Raw genomic sequence first — 20,717 nt, forward strand, 5'->3', positions numbered from 1 at the left:
GGGGCCAGTTTCATCTTACATAATTTCCCATAAGCTATAGAAAAATGAAGTATACATTTAAAATTTACCTTTCTTGAATATTATAGAACACGTTAGTCTTTATTTTTACAAGTTTTCTGAAATGTAAATAACACCTCCCACCAGTGCCACTCTTCATCCTCTCTTCCAGTTTTCTTTTTCTTTTTCCCACACCATTTATACCACCTGATTAAACACTTTTTATCTACTGTTCATCTCTGCCACTGGAACGTAAACTCCATAGTTTGGTTTTCTACTGAATCTTCAGTGCCCTGAAGAAAGCCTGATTGCTAGGAGGTGCTCAGTAAACTTTCACTACATGAATTTGAATTATTTGCTTATATTTCCATTGTCTGTCTGTTTTTGACAAAAGGGTCATCAAAACTTCAATCCCATATGAGGCATTCAGACAGCATTTCTTCTCTGGCTTCTGAGAGAGAATATATTACATCACTAGACCTTTCAGCAAATGAACTAAGAGATATTGATGCCCTAAGCCAGAAATCCTGTATAAGTGGTCATTTGGAGCATCTTGAAAAGCTGGAGCTTCACCAGAATGCACTCACGAGCTTTCCACAACAGCTATGTGAAGTAAATTTAATTTATCCTTGTAACTTTTAAGACGTTTGAAGAGCTTTTGTATTTATATCTAGTTTGCCTGATTAAGTCTTTTAAAAGAACATTCTGCTTTTGTGTCACTGGCAATAAGTCCCCCGTTCTTCTGGTTTTTGCACACATATCTTAGTCTGTGTGATGTTCAGGAGCATCTTTGAGGGCAGGCCGTGGAAACAGATCTGATTAGAAAGAAATTCTAGGTTTTGTACAGAGTACATGTTAAAGTCTATCAAGTGTATATTGATTAAACTTTAATCATTTAATTCAAGTAAGACAACGTCAACTATTTAAATTAGATTAGGTAAACCAGAATTAGACCTGGTTTGGTAGTACTGGCTCTGACTCAGCTACAACTGTGTGACAATACGAACATGTCACTCCTCCTGCTCTAATCCTTCATTTTCTCATCTGTAAAATAGAGATTCAACTAAATGATTATTGTGGCTTATTTTTTTTTCCAGTTTAAAATAATGTGTAACTTAAAAGATTTTTATTTTTGGTCAAAGTCCCTGTCTTATAAGAATTAAAGTATAATATAGTTTGTTGATAGGATAGCTCTCTGAAAATTGACTTTGCTCAACATTTGTATGTACTACAGATCAAAATAGTTTTGAAAGCCAAAGAAGATATGAAAATTAAAATTATTTTAATGCAAATGTTTAAATTGTTAAATTAAATTCTCAAGGCTGGGCATGGTGACTCATGCCTATAATCCCAGCACTTTGGAGGCTGAGGCAGGAGGATTTGTCTGAGTTCAAGAGTTCAAGACCAGCGTAAACAACAGCAAAATCTTGTCTCTACCAAAAATACAAAAAATTAGCCATGTGTGGTGGGGTGCACCTGTGGTCCCAGCTACTGGGTGCTGAGGTAGGAGAATTGCCTGATCCTGGGAGGCAGAGGTTGCAGTGAGCCAAGATTGCACCACTGTACTCCAGCCTGGGCAACAGAGTGAGACCCTATCTCAAAAAAAAAAAAAAAAAAAAAAAAGTCTTGTTGCAAATGCATTTCCCCCTTTTTAAGTCTAAAAAATTATCATAATTTTGAGATGTTTTAAAGGCAATATTACATAAATTTTAAGTATATTTAAGGGGTGTTTTTCTCTGTAAAGTTTTTATATCTGGAGACAGAGAGAAGAAAGAAAGGTGACCCACTCCTCCAGCCATGCTGTAATGTCTAAAATGTGTCTTTCTCTCTTCACCTCTTTGCCTTGCTAAATACTTCAAGTCACCCAGGGCTCAATTTAAATGTCACTTCATCACTCTCTGCTTCTCTTCCTTTTTCCTTCTACCCTCCAGCCAACCTGGCCACCTAACCTCCATTTCCATAACACATGATGCTTTCCCTCTAATTCTCATTCAGTCATCCAATTTGATTTAAAGTACCTTTGCCCTCACTAAACTGTGAACTCCTTGAGGACAGGACTTGTTTCAGGCTTGTTTCTGTCTATTCCCAGTGCCTAGTGAGACCTGACATATGGTAGAAGTTTAGTAGATACTTACTGAATTGATTTGTGGAGGCATTAATGCCTGAAACTTGGTAATACTTCAATTAATATTTGTTAAATGAGCAAGTGAAATAATTCTGAGATTTAGTCTAGTTAAAACAAAGAGAATTGGAAGAGATGGTGATAAGGTGAGACATGCTGGCATTCAATGACTGGACAAGCTCAGAACCTTCTCTTAGGGAAATTTCAAAATGACACCATTAGATGGTACTTTGTTTGTTTGTTTGTTATTGTCAAAGAGTCTCAACTATGTTCCTTTTTATAAGAAAATTTCCTGATTAAACCCTGGGAATAATTTTAAAATCTTTACTTTGGAATAAGTTAATAAGGGTCTGAAACAAAGGCAGGAATTTTGAAACAACTTCTGAGGCAAAGAGTCATTAATAAGCCTCTATAATCATATCAAAGTCTAGAATTTCTTGTGCGGATAAATATACTGATATATAAAGAAGAACATAGAGAAGTGATTGTTTTTGGCATTTGAGCTCTTTAAGAGTATTACATAACAAAGTTGTAAAAAGTCGACGTAATATGTAAGTAGGGGTTTGCTGTTATCATTGTAAAATTATAAACTGCTTAAAAATGGAAAGTAGAAATTTGAAACAAAAAGTTTCATAAAAAAGAGGAGGTTCTAAAATGAAACACATATTGTATGTAACTATTTTTATGGTTAAATCTTATATATATCAAAATATGTAACAATTTCTGACAGCATTTAAAACATATTCCCAGGATTATGTTGTGCTTTTTCTTAAATCATTAATTCAAATATTTGTTGAGGCCTATTCTGCTTCCATTTTGCTCTTTCTGGAAATAATTTACAAAAAAGCTGAAGGAAGCTTTCAACTCTATTTTCATGAACCTGCTTTTTACAGTCTACTGTTGTAATTTTGCTGGTTCTACCCATGCTATAAGCAGAGGTGATTGGGCTAATCAGTATACTGAAATTCTGTTGTGGATTGTGTTTTCAACTTTTTGAAAATTCTTGATGGTTCTAGTTACCAGAGGTGTGTAAGGCAGAAATATTAGCTAGACTTAAGTTCCTCAGATGGTTCACTTTAGAATTTTAAACTCTTGTCTTTTCAGACTCTGAAGAGTTTGACACATTTGGACTTGCACAGTAATAAATTTACATCATTTCCTTCTTACTTGTTGAAAATGAGTTGTGTTGCTAACCTTGATGTCTCTCGAAATGACATTGGACCCTCAGTGGTTTTAGATCCTGCAGTGAAATGTCCAACTCTGAAACAGTTTAACCTGTCATATAACCAGCTGTCTTCTGTTCCTGAGAACCTTGCTGATGTGACAGAGAAACTGGAGCAGCTCATTTTAGAAGGGTAAGAAAGAGCTCATTAAAAATAAAAGGACTGCCTAAATATGCTGATGTTAACAAAATATGCTGACATTTGTATAGTCATGAGTTTTGACAACATGGTGAAACTCCATCTCTACTAAAAATACAAAAATTACCCGGGGTTGGTGGTGCGTGCCTGTAATCCCAGCTACTCAGAGGCTGAGGCATGAGAATCGCTTGAACCCAAGAGGCGGAGGTCGCAGTGAGCCGAGATCGCGCCATTGCACTCCAGCCTGGGTGACAGAGGCGAGACTCTGTCTCAAAAAAAAAATATATATATATATATATATATTTATTATAATGTATAAGTATTATTATATATAATAAAAAACTGAGACAATGAATATTACAACTTTTATCAATGACTTACATTTTCACAACTAATTTTTAAATTAATGAGTCCTCTTCGATGCTATTCTTTGAAAGCAAATTGTTTTTGGTATTTTTTCTTTAAAGCATATGAATTTATGCAATTTAATCATTATCTTGTCTCTTGTGACTAGAAATAAAATATCAGGGATATGCTCCCCCTTGAGACTGAAGGAACTGAAGATTTTAAACCTTAGTAAAAACCACATTTCATCCCTATCAGAGAACTTTCTTGAGGCTTGTCCTAAAGTGGAGAGTTTCAGTGCCAGAATGAATTTTCTTGGTAAGTGTTCTGTGTGGGTCTCCTCCTTACCAGGCCCTCTAAGTTGTACAAGATGAGTCACATATGGACCCTTTAGGTGGGGATTGAAAGGTGGCATTTCAGTTTAAATATTATGCTGGATTTAAAAAATAAAGTTAGCAGGTTGGCAATAAAAGAAAATGCTATCAAACTATGAAAATAAATGAAAGAAATATAAATGCATATTGCTAAGTGAAAGAAGCCAATCTGAAAAGGCTACATACTATTCATTCCCAACTATAAGACATCCTGGAAGAGACACAATTATGAGGACATTAAAAAGATCAATGGTTGTCAGGGGTTAGGGGAGGGAGAGATGAATAGGTAACGCACAGAGGATTTTTAGGGCAGTGAAACTGTTTTGTATACTACAGTGGGGGATACGTGCCATTGTACACTTGTCAAAACCCATAGAATGTACAGTACAAAGAATGAACCCTGATGTAAACTATGGACTTTGAGTGATAATGATGTGTCAAATATTGGCTCATCGATTGGAACAACTGTGCCAAACTAATGCAAATTGTTAATAACAGGGGAAAATATATGTGGGGTAGTGGTGGTGAGAGAAGGGATATATTGAAAGTCTTTGGACTGTCTGCTCAATTTTTCTGTGTATCTAAAGCTGCTCTAAAAATAGTCTATAATTTAAACAAAGTTATCGCATTTTTATTGTCAGAGGTTAAAATGATAGTTACTTGGCCTACTATGTAGTACACTGTGGTTCCTTTTAGTCTTCAACTAAACATGACTGCCTGAGCTGGGTAAGGCATCCTTATACTGAAATACTGTTTTTCATACTGAAGTTTCTTCAGCAATTTTTTGTATGATAAATATGATTACTCTTATTGCTGTTGTTAGAAACAAAATTAATCATTTAATAGTTTTCAATTTAGTGAAGTTAATGTATATTCAATCAGCTCTTGTGCTGTGCAAGACATTACAGTAATGCAAATTATTATCATCACTTTTATTAAAAGTTGTAGAATCCCCTGCATTCTCTTAGCTTATGAAATAATAGAGGAAATTATGTTCATTTGTATCCTAAATGAACATTTTAATATTAAGGAACAAAATACTTTTATGATAATAAACAGGAATTCCCCATATTTTATCTTCCTTCATAGAGAATACTCACTTCTTGCCACCCATGTGATTATTCTATACCTGACTCAGTAAAATAATTTTTAATTCTATTTAATAGCAGAATATGGCTTGACTGCTTATTAATGGTATTTTAATTTGTCAGAGCTTTCAGAAACTAATAATGATCAAAGCCATCTTAATTTGGATAGTATTTTCCTCATTTATCCCTCCCCCCCTTCCTCCTCCTCTCATGAATATTGGCCACATTCTAACTATGATCCTGAAACTGGAGATGGAGTGATTCACTCACTCACTAGTAAGCAAAGCAAACTCGGTCTCTGTCCTTCAGGAACTTGTGATTAAGTTCAGAGGACAGACAAACATTAAGTAATGATGGCACAAATAAATGTAATTTTATATTGTGGTACCTTCTGTGGAAAAGTTTCAGGATACTCTGTGGTACCTCAGGGGAATCTGATTCAGACTGTGGAGTCAGGGAAGCCTTTGTGTTCCTGTGACATTTAAGTTGGGTCTGGAAAGAGGAGCATCCAAAATGACCCCGAAGCCTGTGTATGGTCAGTGTGTCATCTCAGCTGAATCTCACAATGATCCTCATGGTCGTCGTACCTAGGACAGGTATGACCTCTGCCCAGTTGAGGAAATTGAAGCAGCGAGATTTTTTTGTGTGATGTTTACAGGTGCATGTAATTAATTATCTTGTGAAAGTTTGAATGGGCCCCAGTTCAAAATCTGTTTGCTTTGCACTACACAAGCTTAATAGTTTGAAAAGTGGTCTTACATTTGAGAAGATGCCCCACGGAGGTGACATCTGAGCAAGACCACTAACCATTAAAAAATAATCTCATGTAAATGGTGAAACCTTGTCTCTACTAAAAACACAAAAATTTTTAGTTTTTTTTAGTAGGCGTGGTGGCATGTGACTGTAATCCCAGCTACTCGAGAGGCTGAGGCAGGAGAATCGCTTGAACCAGGGAGTTGGAAGTTGCAGTGAGTGGAGATCATGCCACTGCACTCCAGCCTGGCGACAGAGCAAGACTCTGTAAAAAAAATCAATCAATCAATCAATCAATCAATCCCATGTAAAATATAATTTTAGTTTTGTGGCCTTATGAATGTTTTCCATACAACATATGAAACTCAAGACTCTGAAGTCTTAAGTGGAGAATCATTTCTACTCATTTATTTTGCCAATAGGTGAGGTATAATATGTATCATTCTGCTTCTCAGGAAGACAGCTTCTGGGAGTGTCCTGGAACATTTTGACCCTTGAAGATTGTCTAGATAAATCATAACCCATATTTTTTAACCTTGAAAATGCTAATAACTAATTCCTCAAGCCATTTTCACAGAACCGTAGATTTGTAGATATTTCACGTATCTCAGCGTTCATCTGATCTAGCTGCACTCTTTTACAGATAAGAAAACAGGCTGTGTGATTTTCTATTTCCCAAATTGTGTTTCACAGAATTTTATTCCTTGGAGGTACCTCATACTGCATTTCCTTCTTAAGAATTCACAAAATAGGCCGGGCGCAGTGGCTCACGCCTGTAATCCTAGCACTTTGGGAGGCCGAGGCGGGCGGTTCACGAGGTCAGAAGATCGAGACCATCCTGGCTAACATGGTGAAAACCCATCTCTACTAAAAATACAAAAAATTAGCTGGACATGGTGGCCCGCACCTGTAATCCCAGCTACTCAGGATGCTGAGGCAGGAGAATCTCTTGAACCTGGGAGGCAGAGATTGCATTAAGCTGAGATCGTGCCACTGCACTCCAGCCTGGGCAACAGAGAGAGACTCTGTCTCAAATAATAATAATAATAATAATAATGTAAAAAAAAAGTAAAAAATAAAAAAAATTCATAAAATACACCAGAGTTTTGAGAACTCAGATATTTTACTTTATTTTACTGAATGTTTCCCAATCTCTTAAGATTATATGGTCAAAGAATACTTTCATTAAATAACACCCATTATTATTCCATAGAACACTCTTTATGAGCTAGTACCATAAATAATTTTTGTCCTTATAATATGCTGTATATTAGTAAAGTGTTCAAAGTTGTTTTTCTATAGTTAAGAGTAATTTTAGTTAATCTATATGATATATAATAACATCACACATAATTTGAAATGAATATTCTAATAATTTTTACTTTGTACAAATGTTGGGTAGTTAAATTTATATTTAAATAGCTGTTTAGCTTCCAGGTTAAAAGATTCTGGTAAGTATGGCATTTTGTTTTATTGTTTAGTGGAAGTATTAAGGCTATTACTTTATTTTTGAAAGTGGATTTTTAAAAATTGTCAGTGTGAGAATAGAAATTAAATTAAATTAAACACCATCGGTAGCTGTTCTTATTTTTGAATTTAATGGAAATCTGGGTAAAATGATTAAAATGTTTATCTCATTTTTTTTTCTTTTAGCTGCTGTGCCTTTCTTGCCTCCTTCCATGACAAGCCTAAAATTATCTCAAAACAAATTTACATGTATTCCAGAAGCAATTTTAAATCTTCCACAGTAAGTTTATTGTTTTTTTAATTTTAAAAGCACATCAGCTGGAACAGAACCTTTAGAAACATGATTTCGATTCAGTCATATGGAGGTAATTGCTTTCTAAACCTACTTAGCTTAATGTTTTTGTATGTATGAATGATTTTCACTAGATAAAAGACCCAACTCATTACTTAAAATGGAAACTTTTATATTAATTTCGTGGATCATTGTGTAAAAACAACTTAAGATTGTTTAATTAATTGCTGTATTAGTATAATGAAATGAGATTATACTGGCTATCACTTTAACTTTTAAAATGTTAGTGGAACTTGATATGTTGCCAGAATACCCTTAACTTTGACATTATGCTTAAGTTGTGTTTGAGTGAAATTTTGGGTGAAGATTAGGCAAGTTTATATAGTTCCAGGTTTTTGAGGTATTTTGGTTAATTTCATGAAACCAGAAGTTTCCTGTTAACTTTAAATTGAGGCATTAATTCGATCTTGATTGTGTTGTAATCTTAAATTCTACTCTAATTATATCATACATGATAAACCAAATTCATAAAATATATGTGTAAATCTATCTTTTTCTTTGTTTTCTTGCTGTCAGCTATTCCTTCAAACACTGTGGCTTTTTAGAATTAAGACTAAAATGCTGCTTGCATGATGCTACAATGAACTCTTCTGTGAGCTCATATTTAGGGAAATAATAATTATAATTTAGCCATAGAGAGTGTTACACAAACCTATAATAGCTAACTTACATCTAGCTTTAGAATGTGTCGAACTATTCAAACTACTCTACAGTGGTTCGCCTCTTTAATCTTCCTAATAATCCCCTACAATAGCCACTGTTATTATCTCCACTTCATAAGAGATGAAGTAACTTGCCCAGCTCATGGTTCTTAAACTCTGGTAGTTCAACTTCAGGCTCTCGAATCACATGCATACTCATATGTCAATAATGCTAGTTTTGACATTACACCTTATTCTCACCCTGAGGAAAATTATTTGTGATGTTATTTCATGTATTTTGGAAATACTCATATGATTTACATCTTTCCATTGTATTGTTATAGCTTGCGGTCTTTAGATATGAGCAGCAATTATATTCAATGTCTACCAGGTCCTGCACACTGGAAATCTTTGAACTTAAGGGAACTCTTATTTAGCCATAATCAGATCAGCATCTTGGACTTGAGTGAAAAAGCGTATTTATGGTCTAGAGTAGAGAAACTGCATCTTTCTCACAATAAACTGAAAGAGGTAAGATGTCACTTTTAAAATTATTGCCACTTAAAAAATATACTTTATGATTTGCATCATCACAAATTATCATTTTAAGTGATATTTAGCTTCTAAATACCAATTTCATGAAACTAGAAGCATCCTGTTAACTATAAATTCCTGTCAACTATAAATTCAGATTTCCATTAAATTCAAAAATAAGAACAACTACTAATGGTGTGTCACTTAATTTAATTTCTATTCTCACACTGACAATTTAAAAAAATCTGCTTTTGAAAATATTTAAAAGTAGTAGCTGTAATATTTCCACTAAACAATAAAACAATATACAATACTTATCAGAACCTTTTAATCTGAAAGCTAAACAGCTAGATATAAATTTGTCTACCCAACATTTGTACAAAGTAAAAATTATTAGAATATTCATTTCAAATTATGTGTGATGTTATCATATAACATATTATAGATTAACTCAAGTTACTCTTAACTGTTACTTAACTATGACAAAAAAACTTAGAATGCTTTACTAATACACAGTTCTTTATAGTACTAGCTCATAAAGAGTGTTCTATGGAATAGTAGTTGATGTCATTTAATTTTAAAAATTCAAAATAAGCATTGTAAATATCAATACTATTCAATTTTTTTGGTTTTTAAATAAGTTGTAAGCCTACCCTATGGTAAATGGATATGGTAACACAGCATAATTTCCTTAAGAAATACTTTTGTGCTATATTTTTTAAGGATTATATGAATTATACATAATTATAGATTAATGTTATGCTGTGTGTCATTGTATCACTAAATCTCTGTCCAATCTGTTAACAGACTCTTAGATGCTCCATTTTTCTCAAGTTGTTGCTGGCCTGTGTACTATATTACTTGTTTTTCAGCTTTCTTTGGTACATTCTTAAATTTCTGCATTCCTGCACCATGCTACCTATCACCCTAATGGATCAATCTTTTTTGTTTTGCTCCATTCTCTCTGTTATAAATCTGAAATTGATAATCTATTTGTCTCAGAAAATATTTTTTTTTCAAGTTCTAGCGTATTGCCTACAAAACCAAAAGAATTAAGTGTCTGACACTGTGAGGTTCAGAAAAACTGTGCATATATTTTGCTACCTAATTTTTTGCCAGCAAATGAGTGTTTTCTATTATAAATACAGTATATATTACTTAAAAATTTGGAGCAGAAGAGAAATCACTCCAATTAGGATGCCGCCTAAAATATAAGCATGTTGCTTTACTTTGAGAATACTAAATTGCATGCAGGTTTGTAGTGACTCTAGGTCTTCTTTCCTTTACTGAAGGAGCAGAATGAAGCCACAGATAATGGATTTGGATAACCAAATCCATTTTGTGGTAAGAACTTCCTTACTTTCAATGTCTTGAAGAGATGAAGTATGTTACCAAAGGAGATGGGGTTTTTTAAGATTACAGATGAGTGACATAGATTGTTTGGGAGTAAGTTTTTATATGTAAGTTTTCATGTTTTTAAACACATACTGACAACTTATGACAAACCTTTGGAAAGTTTTAGAACTCTGTTGAAAGATTGTGCAAGCTGCTGATGGAATCTGTGAGCCTTTCTTGTTTCTTATCATCTTGTTTTTTGGCAGAACACATTTCTTCCTTCCCACCAACAGCTTTTGCCCCTTTTTTTCCATTTAGATTCCTCCTGAGATTGGCTGTCTTGAAAATCTGACATCTCTGGATGTCAGTTACAACTTGGAACTAAGATCCTTTCCCAATGAAATGGGGAAATTAAGCAAAATATGGGATCTTCCTTTGGATGAACTGCGTCTTAACTTTGATTTTAAACATATAGGATGTAAAGCCAAAGACATCATAAGGTTAGATAATTTTTTTTCTATTTGTTTTTATTAAATTTATTTCAGATTTTCTACTTTCTGTGACTTTGATGGACGTACATTGTTACAATTTAGGGAAAAATGAATAGTAATATTTGGCATTAATATGCTGTGTCATTTGCCTTTCATTTAATGAATGCGTTTCTGTGGTGCCACTGTAGAGATTTTTCATTCTCCTTAGCCAGGCTAATGTTGAGAGCAGCTTCTCCTCCTTCTGTGTCTTTTCACTGGAGTAGACTCTAAAAGAAAATAAGTATTGTGATTTGGTCTCTCGATTACACAATCTAAAGAAATATAGCACAGTTTAATAACTTCTCACACTGAATTTCATATAGCAACTAGGTAACATATGCCTCTTATATCTTAAAGCATTATCGTTACTGACATCATATGAAATTACTAACTTCTATTTTGCCCATTAGGATGAGTAATCTACTCACCTTGATCAGTTTTGAAAGCACCAAAACTTCTCAAGTATCACTGTTTCTGGTCTTTACACTTTAAGCACTTTAAGTATCTTTGATAATGGATTTTATCCCCCTTTTTATTCCCTTTCAGCACATTGGTCTTATTACTTTCTCATAAAATCCTTTGCTCCCTTTTCCACAGTTACTGTATGAACATTGCAGACCTCATTTCTGTCATCACCTCTCAACTTGACTGTAATATCCCCCAAGGCAGAGACCATAGCTGTGTTCAGTCACTATTCAAATCTTGGCACCCAACACAGTGCCTGGCATACAATTAGTAATTGTTTAATTACCAGTGATTTATACTTACTCATTCTCTTCTGCCTAAAATCTCTTAAATTTGTATTTAACTTCATCTCTTTTTATGAGGAAGGATTTTGTTTTCTGAACTCCTCCTGAGCTTGATTTCATTTTAAAGGAAAGAATTTGTTAACTTTTGTGCTAATTGTGACTACCCTTCATCCTACACAATTATTTTTCTCTCTTGAAACTGGAAAAGATGGTTATATAAAAATTGGTTCAATTCTTACTAAACATTTAGTAGAACTAGCTTTCAGTGTATTATACTGTATTATCAAAATATATATCTAAATATTTTTAAACATGTTTAACATTTTCAGAGAAGACAGAAAGACCTGGAGCAAGTTAGAAATTGTAAGCATCATTTGCTTTTTGAAGAAAGCCATTTTTCGAATAGTGGTGCATTCTTAAGAAATAAATAAATCAAGAAAAGTAATCTTTTTTGGTCATATCATCAGGAATGTTGGTGAGATTCTTATTAGTAATAGGAATGAATTGGTCACTACTCCGATGTAGTGACTTATGATTTAGTCTTTTTCTCTAATTTGAGACTGTGGCAACATTTTAACATATTTCAAAATGTATCTTTATCTATCCATTATATTTTTGATAACACTTTAAATCTATTAGTTTAAAGGTAGTTTTTAAGCTACCTAAACACTTCTATTTAGTTCAGTTTTTGCATTAAGATCATTAGGGATGAAAGCTTGTTAACAGTTGCTGATAGTATAATAGTTTATATTTATTTATTTATGAAGTAAGGTGATCTCACTATACATATATACTATTATATGCATATGTGACATATATGAATACATATCTATACATCATATATACCATATATGTGTATATATACACATATATATAATGTAACTAATATGACCTTATTATCAAGCTTTATTATAACAGTATACATATATGTATACCTTGTTTCTATGTCATATGGACTTTGTGAAATTTTATACTTTATAATTTATAGGGTTTTTCTTTTCTTCTTTACTTTTCTTTTTGAGATTGAGTTTCACTGTTATTGCCCAGGCTGGAGTGCAATGGACTGATCTCGGCTCACTGCAACCTCCGCCTCTTGGCTTCAAGCGATTCTCCTGCCTCAGTCTCCCAAGTAGCTGGAATTATAGGCGCCTGCCACCATGCCCTGCTAATTTTGAGTATTTTTAATAGAGATGGGTTTCACTATATTGGCCAGGCTGGTCTTGAGCTACTGACCTCGTGATCCACCCGCCTCAGCCTCCCAAAGTGCTGGGATGACAGACATGAGCTACCACACCTGGCCTGTGGTAGCTTTTACAGGGCTTTTCATACTATTTAAAGAAATTCAAATATGTATACATGTATGTATGTATATGTGTGTATATATAGGTGTATATATATTGCATATCATAGTCTAATTAGTATTGCAAATGTATTTTGGCCTTTTGATTATTTCTGGCGATAGTGTAACATTTTTTCTTTGGTGATTTTACCAAATATTATCAACCACACTAAAATCTCTAGCAAAATATGTGCGTTAACAGTACTCTGAAAGACATGTACATTATTAGTTATATGAGCTATGCAGTCTTTTGGATATTATATTTTAGAACAGTGTGACATGCAAAAGAACTCACCTAAATCTTAAGTGTACTTTTCAACAGTTTATTATTTTATTTTTATATTTCAAATACTAGGTTTCTTCAGCAGCGGTTAAAAAAGGCTGTGCCCTATAACCGAATGAAACTTATGGTTGTTGGAAATACTGGGAGTGGTAAAACCACCTTGTTGCAGCAATTAATGAAAACCAAGAAATCAGATCTTGGAATGCAAAGTGCCACAGTTGGCATAGATGTGAAAGACTGGCCTATCCAAATAAGAGGCAAAAGAAAGAGAGATCTCGTTCTGAATGTGTGGGATTTTGCAGGTATTTCTTTCTATAGAATTTTAAAATTCACTTTTACCATTTGTTTTGAACAGGGATTCAAAAACTGAACTTTCTGTTCTAATATCCAGAAACCTGGTAGACTGTATAGAATTATTCCAAAGCCCTTTACTTCTCCTAATTTTACCCTTGCCTCCAGAATGGAGGAGAACATGGAGGGATATGTTGGTAACAATATGGTGCTAGGTATTTTGATCGGTTGGTGCCATATATGCTAAAAGTGGTCAATCCCTTGTAAAAACCCAGAATAGTTCTCTAAACATTACTGTTGTTTTTCTCTTATTAGTATGCTAAATAAAAAATAGTATTATTCCCCCAGATATTTTTTTAAAAAGAGTTCTTGCCTGTTGTTTGAAAGATTTAAAAAATTTGTCTCTAATCTTTATTTAGGTCGTGAGGAATTCTATAGTACTCATCCTCATTTTATGACGCAGCGAGCATTGTACCTTGCTGTCTATGACCTTAGCAAAGGACAGGCTGAAGTTGATGCCATGAAGCCTTGGCTCTTCAATATAAAGGTGATTTATTCTGATCTTTTGAAAATAGAAAATAGAAAATAATGTGTGTGTGTGTGTACGTTAATTTATTTTGGGCAAACAGTTGCTTCAGTCTCTTTAAATACTTTCTTAAAAGAAGCACTAAAGTTTTGAGTTGGGAAACTTTCAGAGTAATTAAATCATAACATGAAAATGGTATGTTCCATATTGGTGAATGTTATTGGTAACCCGAAATTCTTTTATGCTGTAAAACTTGAAAATATATATGTTCAACTGTTTTTTTAATCATATTATTTCTTAAATGAAATCTAAATTTTTCTAATTTAAAATAAGCTATATTAAAGAAAAGCAATCTATATATATCATCAACTTGGTACTCAGGGGCCATTTAGTGTGAAATCCTTCAGATTGTATCCTTTAAGTGGTCCCAGATTATTATGCTGTTATATCTGGAATCTCCCTTTTGTTGCTTTTGTATCTTTTCCTTTGTTGTCTTGTTGTCAGCTATGCCTTCAAACACTGTGGCTTTTAAGAATTGAGACTAAAATGCTGCTTGCATGATGCTGCAATGAGCTCTTCTGTGAGCAAAGTCCTTAAAAAGGCTTGTGTCAGGATATTTAACCATGTCATTTGGCTGCATACATGCTTGTTTTGTAATTTGGGTGTTTTTTAATGTTTCTTTTATTAACTTTTTTACAGCTAGCCAACATGAGCAAATATTACAGTGGCAGTCATACTTGTTTGAATGGCTTTTATTCTTTCATTGTGGACTCCAAATTCAATGACTTTAAAATGAATTTAGAAGATTAAATTCACAGATAAGGAAGAGAAAATATACATGATATGACGTTAATTTGATATAATTTGTGGGTTTATGAAATGCTTATTTTATTTAGGAGTGGATAACTCATCTTAAGGCATGAAGATGAGAAAGGAAAACTATGCTACTACCATTATATAGGCTACCTAAAAGGGATAAAAATTGGATTAAGGAAGGCCTAAAAATGATTTTTTAAAATGTCTAGGTTACGTTGTTTTCTTAGGTTTAAGGAAAAAAGGACAGTTGTTCTTTTCTTCTTCTGAAGTCTGTTAGTTTCTCTTTTCCACTCAAGTGAATGTCACGGAAAGCAAATATCAACAGGAATGTGAGCAGGCCCAATTTGAAAGCAAACACAAGAGGGTTTTGCGTCTTTCCCTCCAGGCTCGCGCTTCTTCTTCCCCTGTGATTCTCGTTGGCACACATTTGGATGTTTCTGATGAGAGGCAGCGCAAAGCCTGCATAGGTAAAATCACCAAGGAACTCCTGAATAAGCGAGGGTTCCCTGCCATACGAGATTACCACTTTGTGAATGCCACTGAGGAATCTGATGCTTTGGCAAAACTTCGGAAAACCATCATAAACGAGAGCCTTAATTTCAAGGTAACGTGGTAGGCGGTAGAGAAATGTAATTTATTAATTCTCATGTTATGCAACTGCCTAGAAATGTCAGAAATTTTGAGAAGTGAACAACTCACTTAAAATTGTGGGGTTTCTTTCCCCATTGCCGTTAGCATTGTTAAAGTCTTTTCCATTTTAAAATTATTTATACTGGACTTCATTTCTAATTCATAGAAATGGGAATAAAAAATAATTAGAGGACCCTGAGAGAAACTAAGAGAACATTTCTGGGATACTGAGAAAATGTTTCTGAGAGAGAATCTGAGAAAATGTTTTTGATGTCTTTTCTCATCCAACTTCTTGTAGTGGTGGTTCAGTCCAAGGGTAAAGGTGAATACTGAGGTCTTGGGATCATCTTTCTTCTATTATTCTTTGACTGTTATTTTTCCATTTGCTCCTTTCATTTGGAATTCCTGTTTTATGGACATCTTGATCCTTTGTGCCACTCCTTCATGTATTTTGTCACGGTGATTCCCATTCCAATTTTTTTTCCCCTCTGTATTGTGAGGCAGCTGTTTTATTTAGTCATGAAGACCACTGACTTGGTTTTCAGCAGTATCTCACTAATTACTTAGTTCATACAAAATGGACTTTTTATTTTGGGAATTATGTTTTAAATGTTTAAAATTATCTTCTGGTAAGCCAAATCTTTATAAAGCATAAATAAATCAGTTATCAGAGACAACAGTCTTTTTTTAATACTTGCAGGAAAAAGAAATATTCACTGGGATCTACAGGGAGTGTGGTGTAAACTGTACTGAAAAATACCCTTGATAGTTCCATATGACAAATATAATGATGAATTTCACTTAGTCCCTCTTGGCTTAGCTCATTAGCACTAATGATCAAGATCCTGGCTGATAAATAGAGTCCTATTTCGCCTGGGCAGTCCCAGCATAATTATTAATAGTGTCCCACTATATTCTCAAAAGCATTCCAATTTGGATGATAAATTATATGGTCACCTTGGTTATAACTCCGCGTTGGCCAGTTAGCTTACATAATCCATTTATATAGATTATGTGTGCTTCTCTGCAAAACCTAATGAGCCATTTGTAAAAGTGATGGCTTTTGCGGTGTCCGGGGAGAGAATTTGTATGTTCGTGTCCTTCAGCACACATTTATTATAGTTATTAAAAGGTTTTATTGATGATAGACGGTACTGTCATGTAAAAATGACGTTATTTATTTGTAGATTTTCCTATTCTCTTGTTGGACATGTAATTAGAAAGTAATATGACTTAAAGAAAAACAAATACACAAAATTTATTCATCCAGTTAATCTCTTAATCGAGGTTTTTTTTTTTTCTGAGACTATACCCATACTTCAAAAACTTTGTTGTTACTGAGAATATTTTGATAGTTTCCCTTTTCGTCATTGCTGTCAGAGAATGTATCATATCTTTCAAAAGACTTGTTGGAGGACGAGTTTGTTTTGAAAAGGCCTGAATTTAGTTGATGCAAAGTCACAGATAAGATGGCTCATTAAGCTGTATTAATACTGCTTTTGTCTGATAGATATCATTACCAATAAATCAGACCAGTTTTCCTTTTGGCACTTGTAAATCAACTTTGAAGACAACTTTTTACAAGGAAGTAAAACAGATGCTTTGAGAAATACCAGTATTAGCGAAAGAAAAGTATATATTGCTAATGGATGCAGCATTCTGGCATAATGGTTTGAAAACTCATTTGATTGCTTTGTAGAAGAGTGACTCTTTCGGAGGACCCAGGGCCTGTGGGCCTGCCAGAACTTGAAAATTCTTTCTTCCCTGAGGTGCTTCAACCTGAATTCACAGAGCAGCTTTTAATCTATTAGAGATCTTTTTTTGTCCTCTCATTTATTTTTCATCTTTCCCTTTGATCTTAGCTCTTCTCTAATCTTTTTCTGTCTCAACCTTATTAACATGTGTCTGTGCAGACACTTTAAGTTTTATTTTTTTGACTCAGCCTGTCAGTGAACTGATTATCATGCTGAAAGGAGAAGCAGGACAATACAGAGTTGAATGCCGACAATACTCCTTTTAATCTTGTTCAGCCCATTAGCAGAGCAGGCATCCCTTTAGGCTTTGAGACCTAGTCCCCTAAAACTCATCCCGTTTCTACTTGATTTGCTTTCTTTGAGAACTCTTGTTTACTTTTATATGGAGGTTTCCCTCCTTGGATTAAAACATAAACCTCAATCTGAAGTTCCATTTCATCTTAATTTATGAACAACTCTGAGAGGGAACATGAAAAGTGGAGATTAGTGAAATTATCTCCAATTCTCTGGGTCAAAAAATACACGAAAACAGTCTCTTGAGTAACCATTTACAGGTAAATACAGAAGTAATGGTTATGGTTGTCTCCTTAAGGTTTTAGTCACAAATGAAAAAGACCAAGTTAATTTTTTGTATCTGTGTGCTGAATTTCTGTTTGTAGTCAGTGTAAGAATTTAAGCAGAAATGCTGTTTCTTATCAGGTGAAAAGAATATGTAATTTCCATAGGTCCAGAAATAGGGAGAGTTTGCCATCTGGTGGTTCTTAAAGGCATTGCGGATGTTATTAAGAGTTGCTTTTCTATTTAAAATTATATTTTAAAAAATGTTTGGAAGATACTTTTATTATAGAAACTATCCTCTTAAGCCTATTCTTTAAAAAACTTCTTTTATGTATTTCTCATTTTGTAGACAGTGATTAGATTCCAAAAGCAACAGAACAATGATCATCCTCTCCTAGCAGAATCACTGGTGTTTAGATGATTTCTCATTTTCCCAAATTCAAGGTTCCATGAAAAACACAGCTTGAGTGGGATTTTATGTCTCCAGGTTTCACTGTTGATATATACATCCCATCAATGTAACATTTTACAGATAACAAGCACAAAATTTAATGTTTTACCTTGAATATTTAAAATATAATAACCAAAAGCTCTTGTAATTTGTACTGATATCTTGTGCTAGCTTGTCTGTTCCACGTTAAGTTTAATGTCTTAAGATATAAAAAATCTTTCTTATGGTTAGTGATTTATCTTGTTTTTTGCCATGGAATTTCTGTATAGCAAGATAAACATTTCCATACTATTTTATTTGATATTTCCTAATTTGCCTCTGGATCAACAGTTTTCCTATTTTAATTTCATTGTACTTATTCCTTACAATCTAAATAGCTTTTTATTATATTTTGATTTTATTTAAAAATGTACTTCTGAATAACATATCTGTTTCTGTAAAAACTGTTAGCACTGAATTTGCCAACCATTTGACACATACACGAATAAAATAGATTTTTACGGCTTGTCATTTGTAATTTCATAGATCCGAGATCAGCCTGTTGTTGGACAGCTGATTCCAGACTGCTATGTAGAACTTGAGAAAATCATTTTATCGGAGCGTAAAAATGTGCCAATTGAATTTCCTGTAATTGACCAGAAACGATTATTACAACTAGTGAGAGAAAATCAGTTGCAGTTAGATGAAAATGAGCTTCCTCACGCAGTTCACTTTCTAAATGAATCAGGTTTGTGTGTTTCTTTCCTTATTTTCAAAGCTCAGCTGTAATAACTTATAAAAGTGTTTCTGAATCTTGTATAGAATTTACATTCAAAGCTGAGAGAATATCCATACAGTTCTTTAATAGGCCACTGATTTTTTTCTTTTTGGAGGATCATCATGTGTGTGGATGACAAATCATGTATCATGTTGTAAGAAAACAAATTTAGAAATCACCTAGGAGTAAAGTAGTGGAAAGATTCCCTGAGTGGGAGTTAAAATATTTGGGTTCTAGACCTTACTTGTACTATTCAGGAGCTGTGGAACCCCAAGCACAACCATATCCTTCCATAATGTCAAATGAGTTTAGTGCATGTGAAACTTATTTTTATATTGCAAAGGGGAATTATTGTTGGAATGGTCTAACTGGGACGCTTTGAGAATCAATGGCTCCCTGAGATGATGCAGCTGCTGAGTGGAAGATCTAGCTCTCTTTCATCAAATATTGGTCTCAAAGATGAAAATTCTCAAACCAACTTCAGTGCTAATTGTGTACTTGATCATATTACTTTGCCAGAAATGTGTGAGTTGTTTGATAGTACTAGAGTAAGTGACTGGGAAGCTGCTTTTGATCCCTAGATTCTGTTGTGTGAAAAATAGCTTCCTGTGGTTTATGATCTGTTCCTTTTCCCCATTGTTCTTAAGGTATGCTGAAATATGCTGTGTTTCTTATCTGTATTTGAAAATAAAACATGTCTTTGTCGTGTTTATTCAGCAAGCAAAACAGAAAATTATGAATTTCTATGTATGCATGAAATATGCTTTGTAATGCATGTCAGTGTCTCAAATATGTTTATATATGATTGTTTTATGTAGTTTAAAAATACTCCATTATAATATTGGGACTTTAGACCATAGGATGCACAGCTTCTAGTCCCAGCTCTGCCACTAGATATGCTGAAATTTCTTTACCTGTAAAATGAGGAAGTTGGACTAGATTCTTTCTAAAGCCCGTTGATATTTGTTCTACATTCCATGTTTCACTGTTTGATGAATTTTTACTACAGGAGTCCTTCTTCATTTTCAAGACCCAGCACTGCAGTTAAGTGACTTATATTTTGTGGAACCCAAGTGGCTTTGTAAAATCATGGCACAGGTTGGTGTCTTTTATTTTTGTGGCACGGGGGTTATGGTCAAAGCATAGAACAGATGGCGCCCAGAGCATTGAGCATTTTAGAGTTTGGGTTTAGTTAAGGCAGAAACTTTTGTGAATTTAGAAGACTGTGGAACATTTCACATAGAAGACTACTTGAAGAACTTCATGGAAGAAGGAAAGATGTCTTGAGTTCACTTCCATGACTTGGTTTTCAAGCCACATACAGATGTTTGTATCACTCTGTCCCATGCTGCTTTACTAGATCCTGATGATGTCATCGATTTGGTTACTGAATTAGTCAATTGAACGAAGGCTTTGTGGAAATCCTTGGGGTAAACACATAGAAGAAAATTGGGTTGCTGAGCCTGTGAAACCTCTATCTAGATAACATGGAGGGGAGTTTTGACTTAAGTGAAATGATCTGAACTTTAAATGCTTACGATTTTGAAAACTTTGGATGGCGTTGGTTATAGCTGTTTTTTTCTTATATTTCACATGGAAAATGTTTTTTTCTCCGAATGATAATCCATTACCAGTGAGTTTAATTAGTTACAATAAACCATCTC

The 20,717-nt window shown here is 34.0% G+C and overlaps 1 protein-coding gene across 2 annotated transcripts in view; it reads left to right on the top strand.

Moving 5' to 3' along the window:
• The window catches only part of LRRK2 (leucine rich repeat kinase 2), a 146,244-nt gene that overhangs the window by 66,822 nt on the left and 58,705 nt on the right, over positions 1 to 20,717 (top strand). For both annotated transcript variants that reach the window (XM_025402005.1, XM_025402006.1), the window contains exons 23-33: positions 392 to 609; positions 3,224 to 3,474; positions 3,995 to 4,143; positions 7,694 to 7,787; positions 8,845 to 9,031; positions 10,688 to 10,869; positions 13,343 to 13,572; positions 13,981 to 14,108; positions 15,289 to 15,507; positions 18,822 to 19,023; positions 20,063 to 20,151. In XM_025402005.1, the coding sequence (XP_025257790.1) occupies positions 392 to 609; positions 3,224 to 3,474; positions 3,995 to 4,143; positions 7,694 to 7,787; positions 8,845 to 9,031; positions 10,688 to 10,869; positions 13,343 to 13,572; positions 13,981 to 14,108; positions 15,289 to 15,507; positions 18,822 to 19,023; positions 20,063 to 20,151 (1,949 nt within the window). The remainder of the gene's footprint in view (positions 1 to 391; positions 610 to 3,223; positions 3,475 to 3,994; positions 4,144 to 7,693; positions 7,788 to 8,844; positions 9,032 to 10,687; positions 10,870 to 13,342; positions 13,573 to 13,980; positions 14,109 to 15,288; positions 15,508 to 18,821; positions 19,024 to 20,062; positions 20,152 to 20,717) is intronic.

The sequence above is a fragment of the Theropithecus gelada genome, chromosome 11 (assembly GCF_003255815.1).
Source record: "Theropithecus gelada isolate Dixy chromosome 11, Tgel_1.0, whole genome shotgun sequence".
NCBI lineage: Eukaryota > Metazoa > Chordata > Mammalia > Primates > Cercopithecidae > Theropithecus > Theropithecus gelada.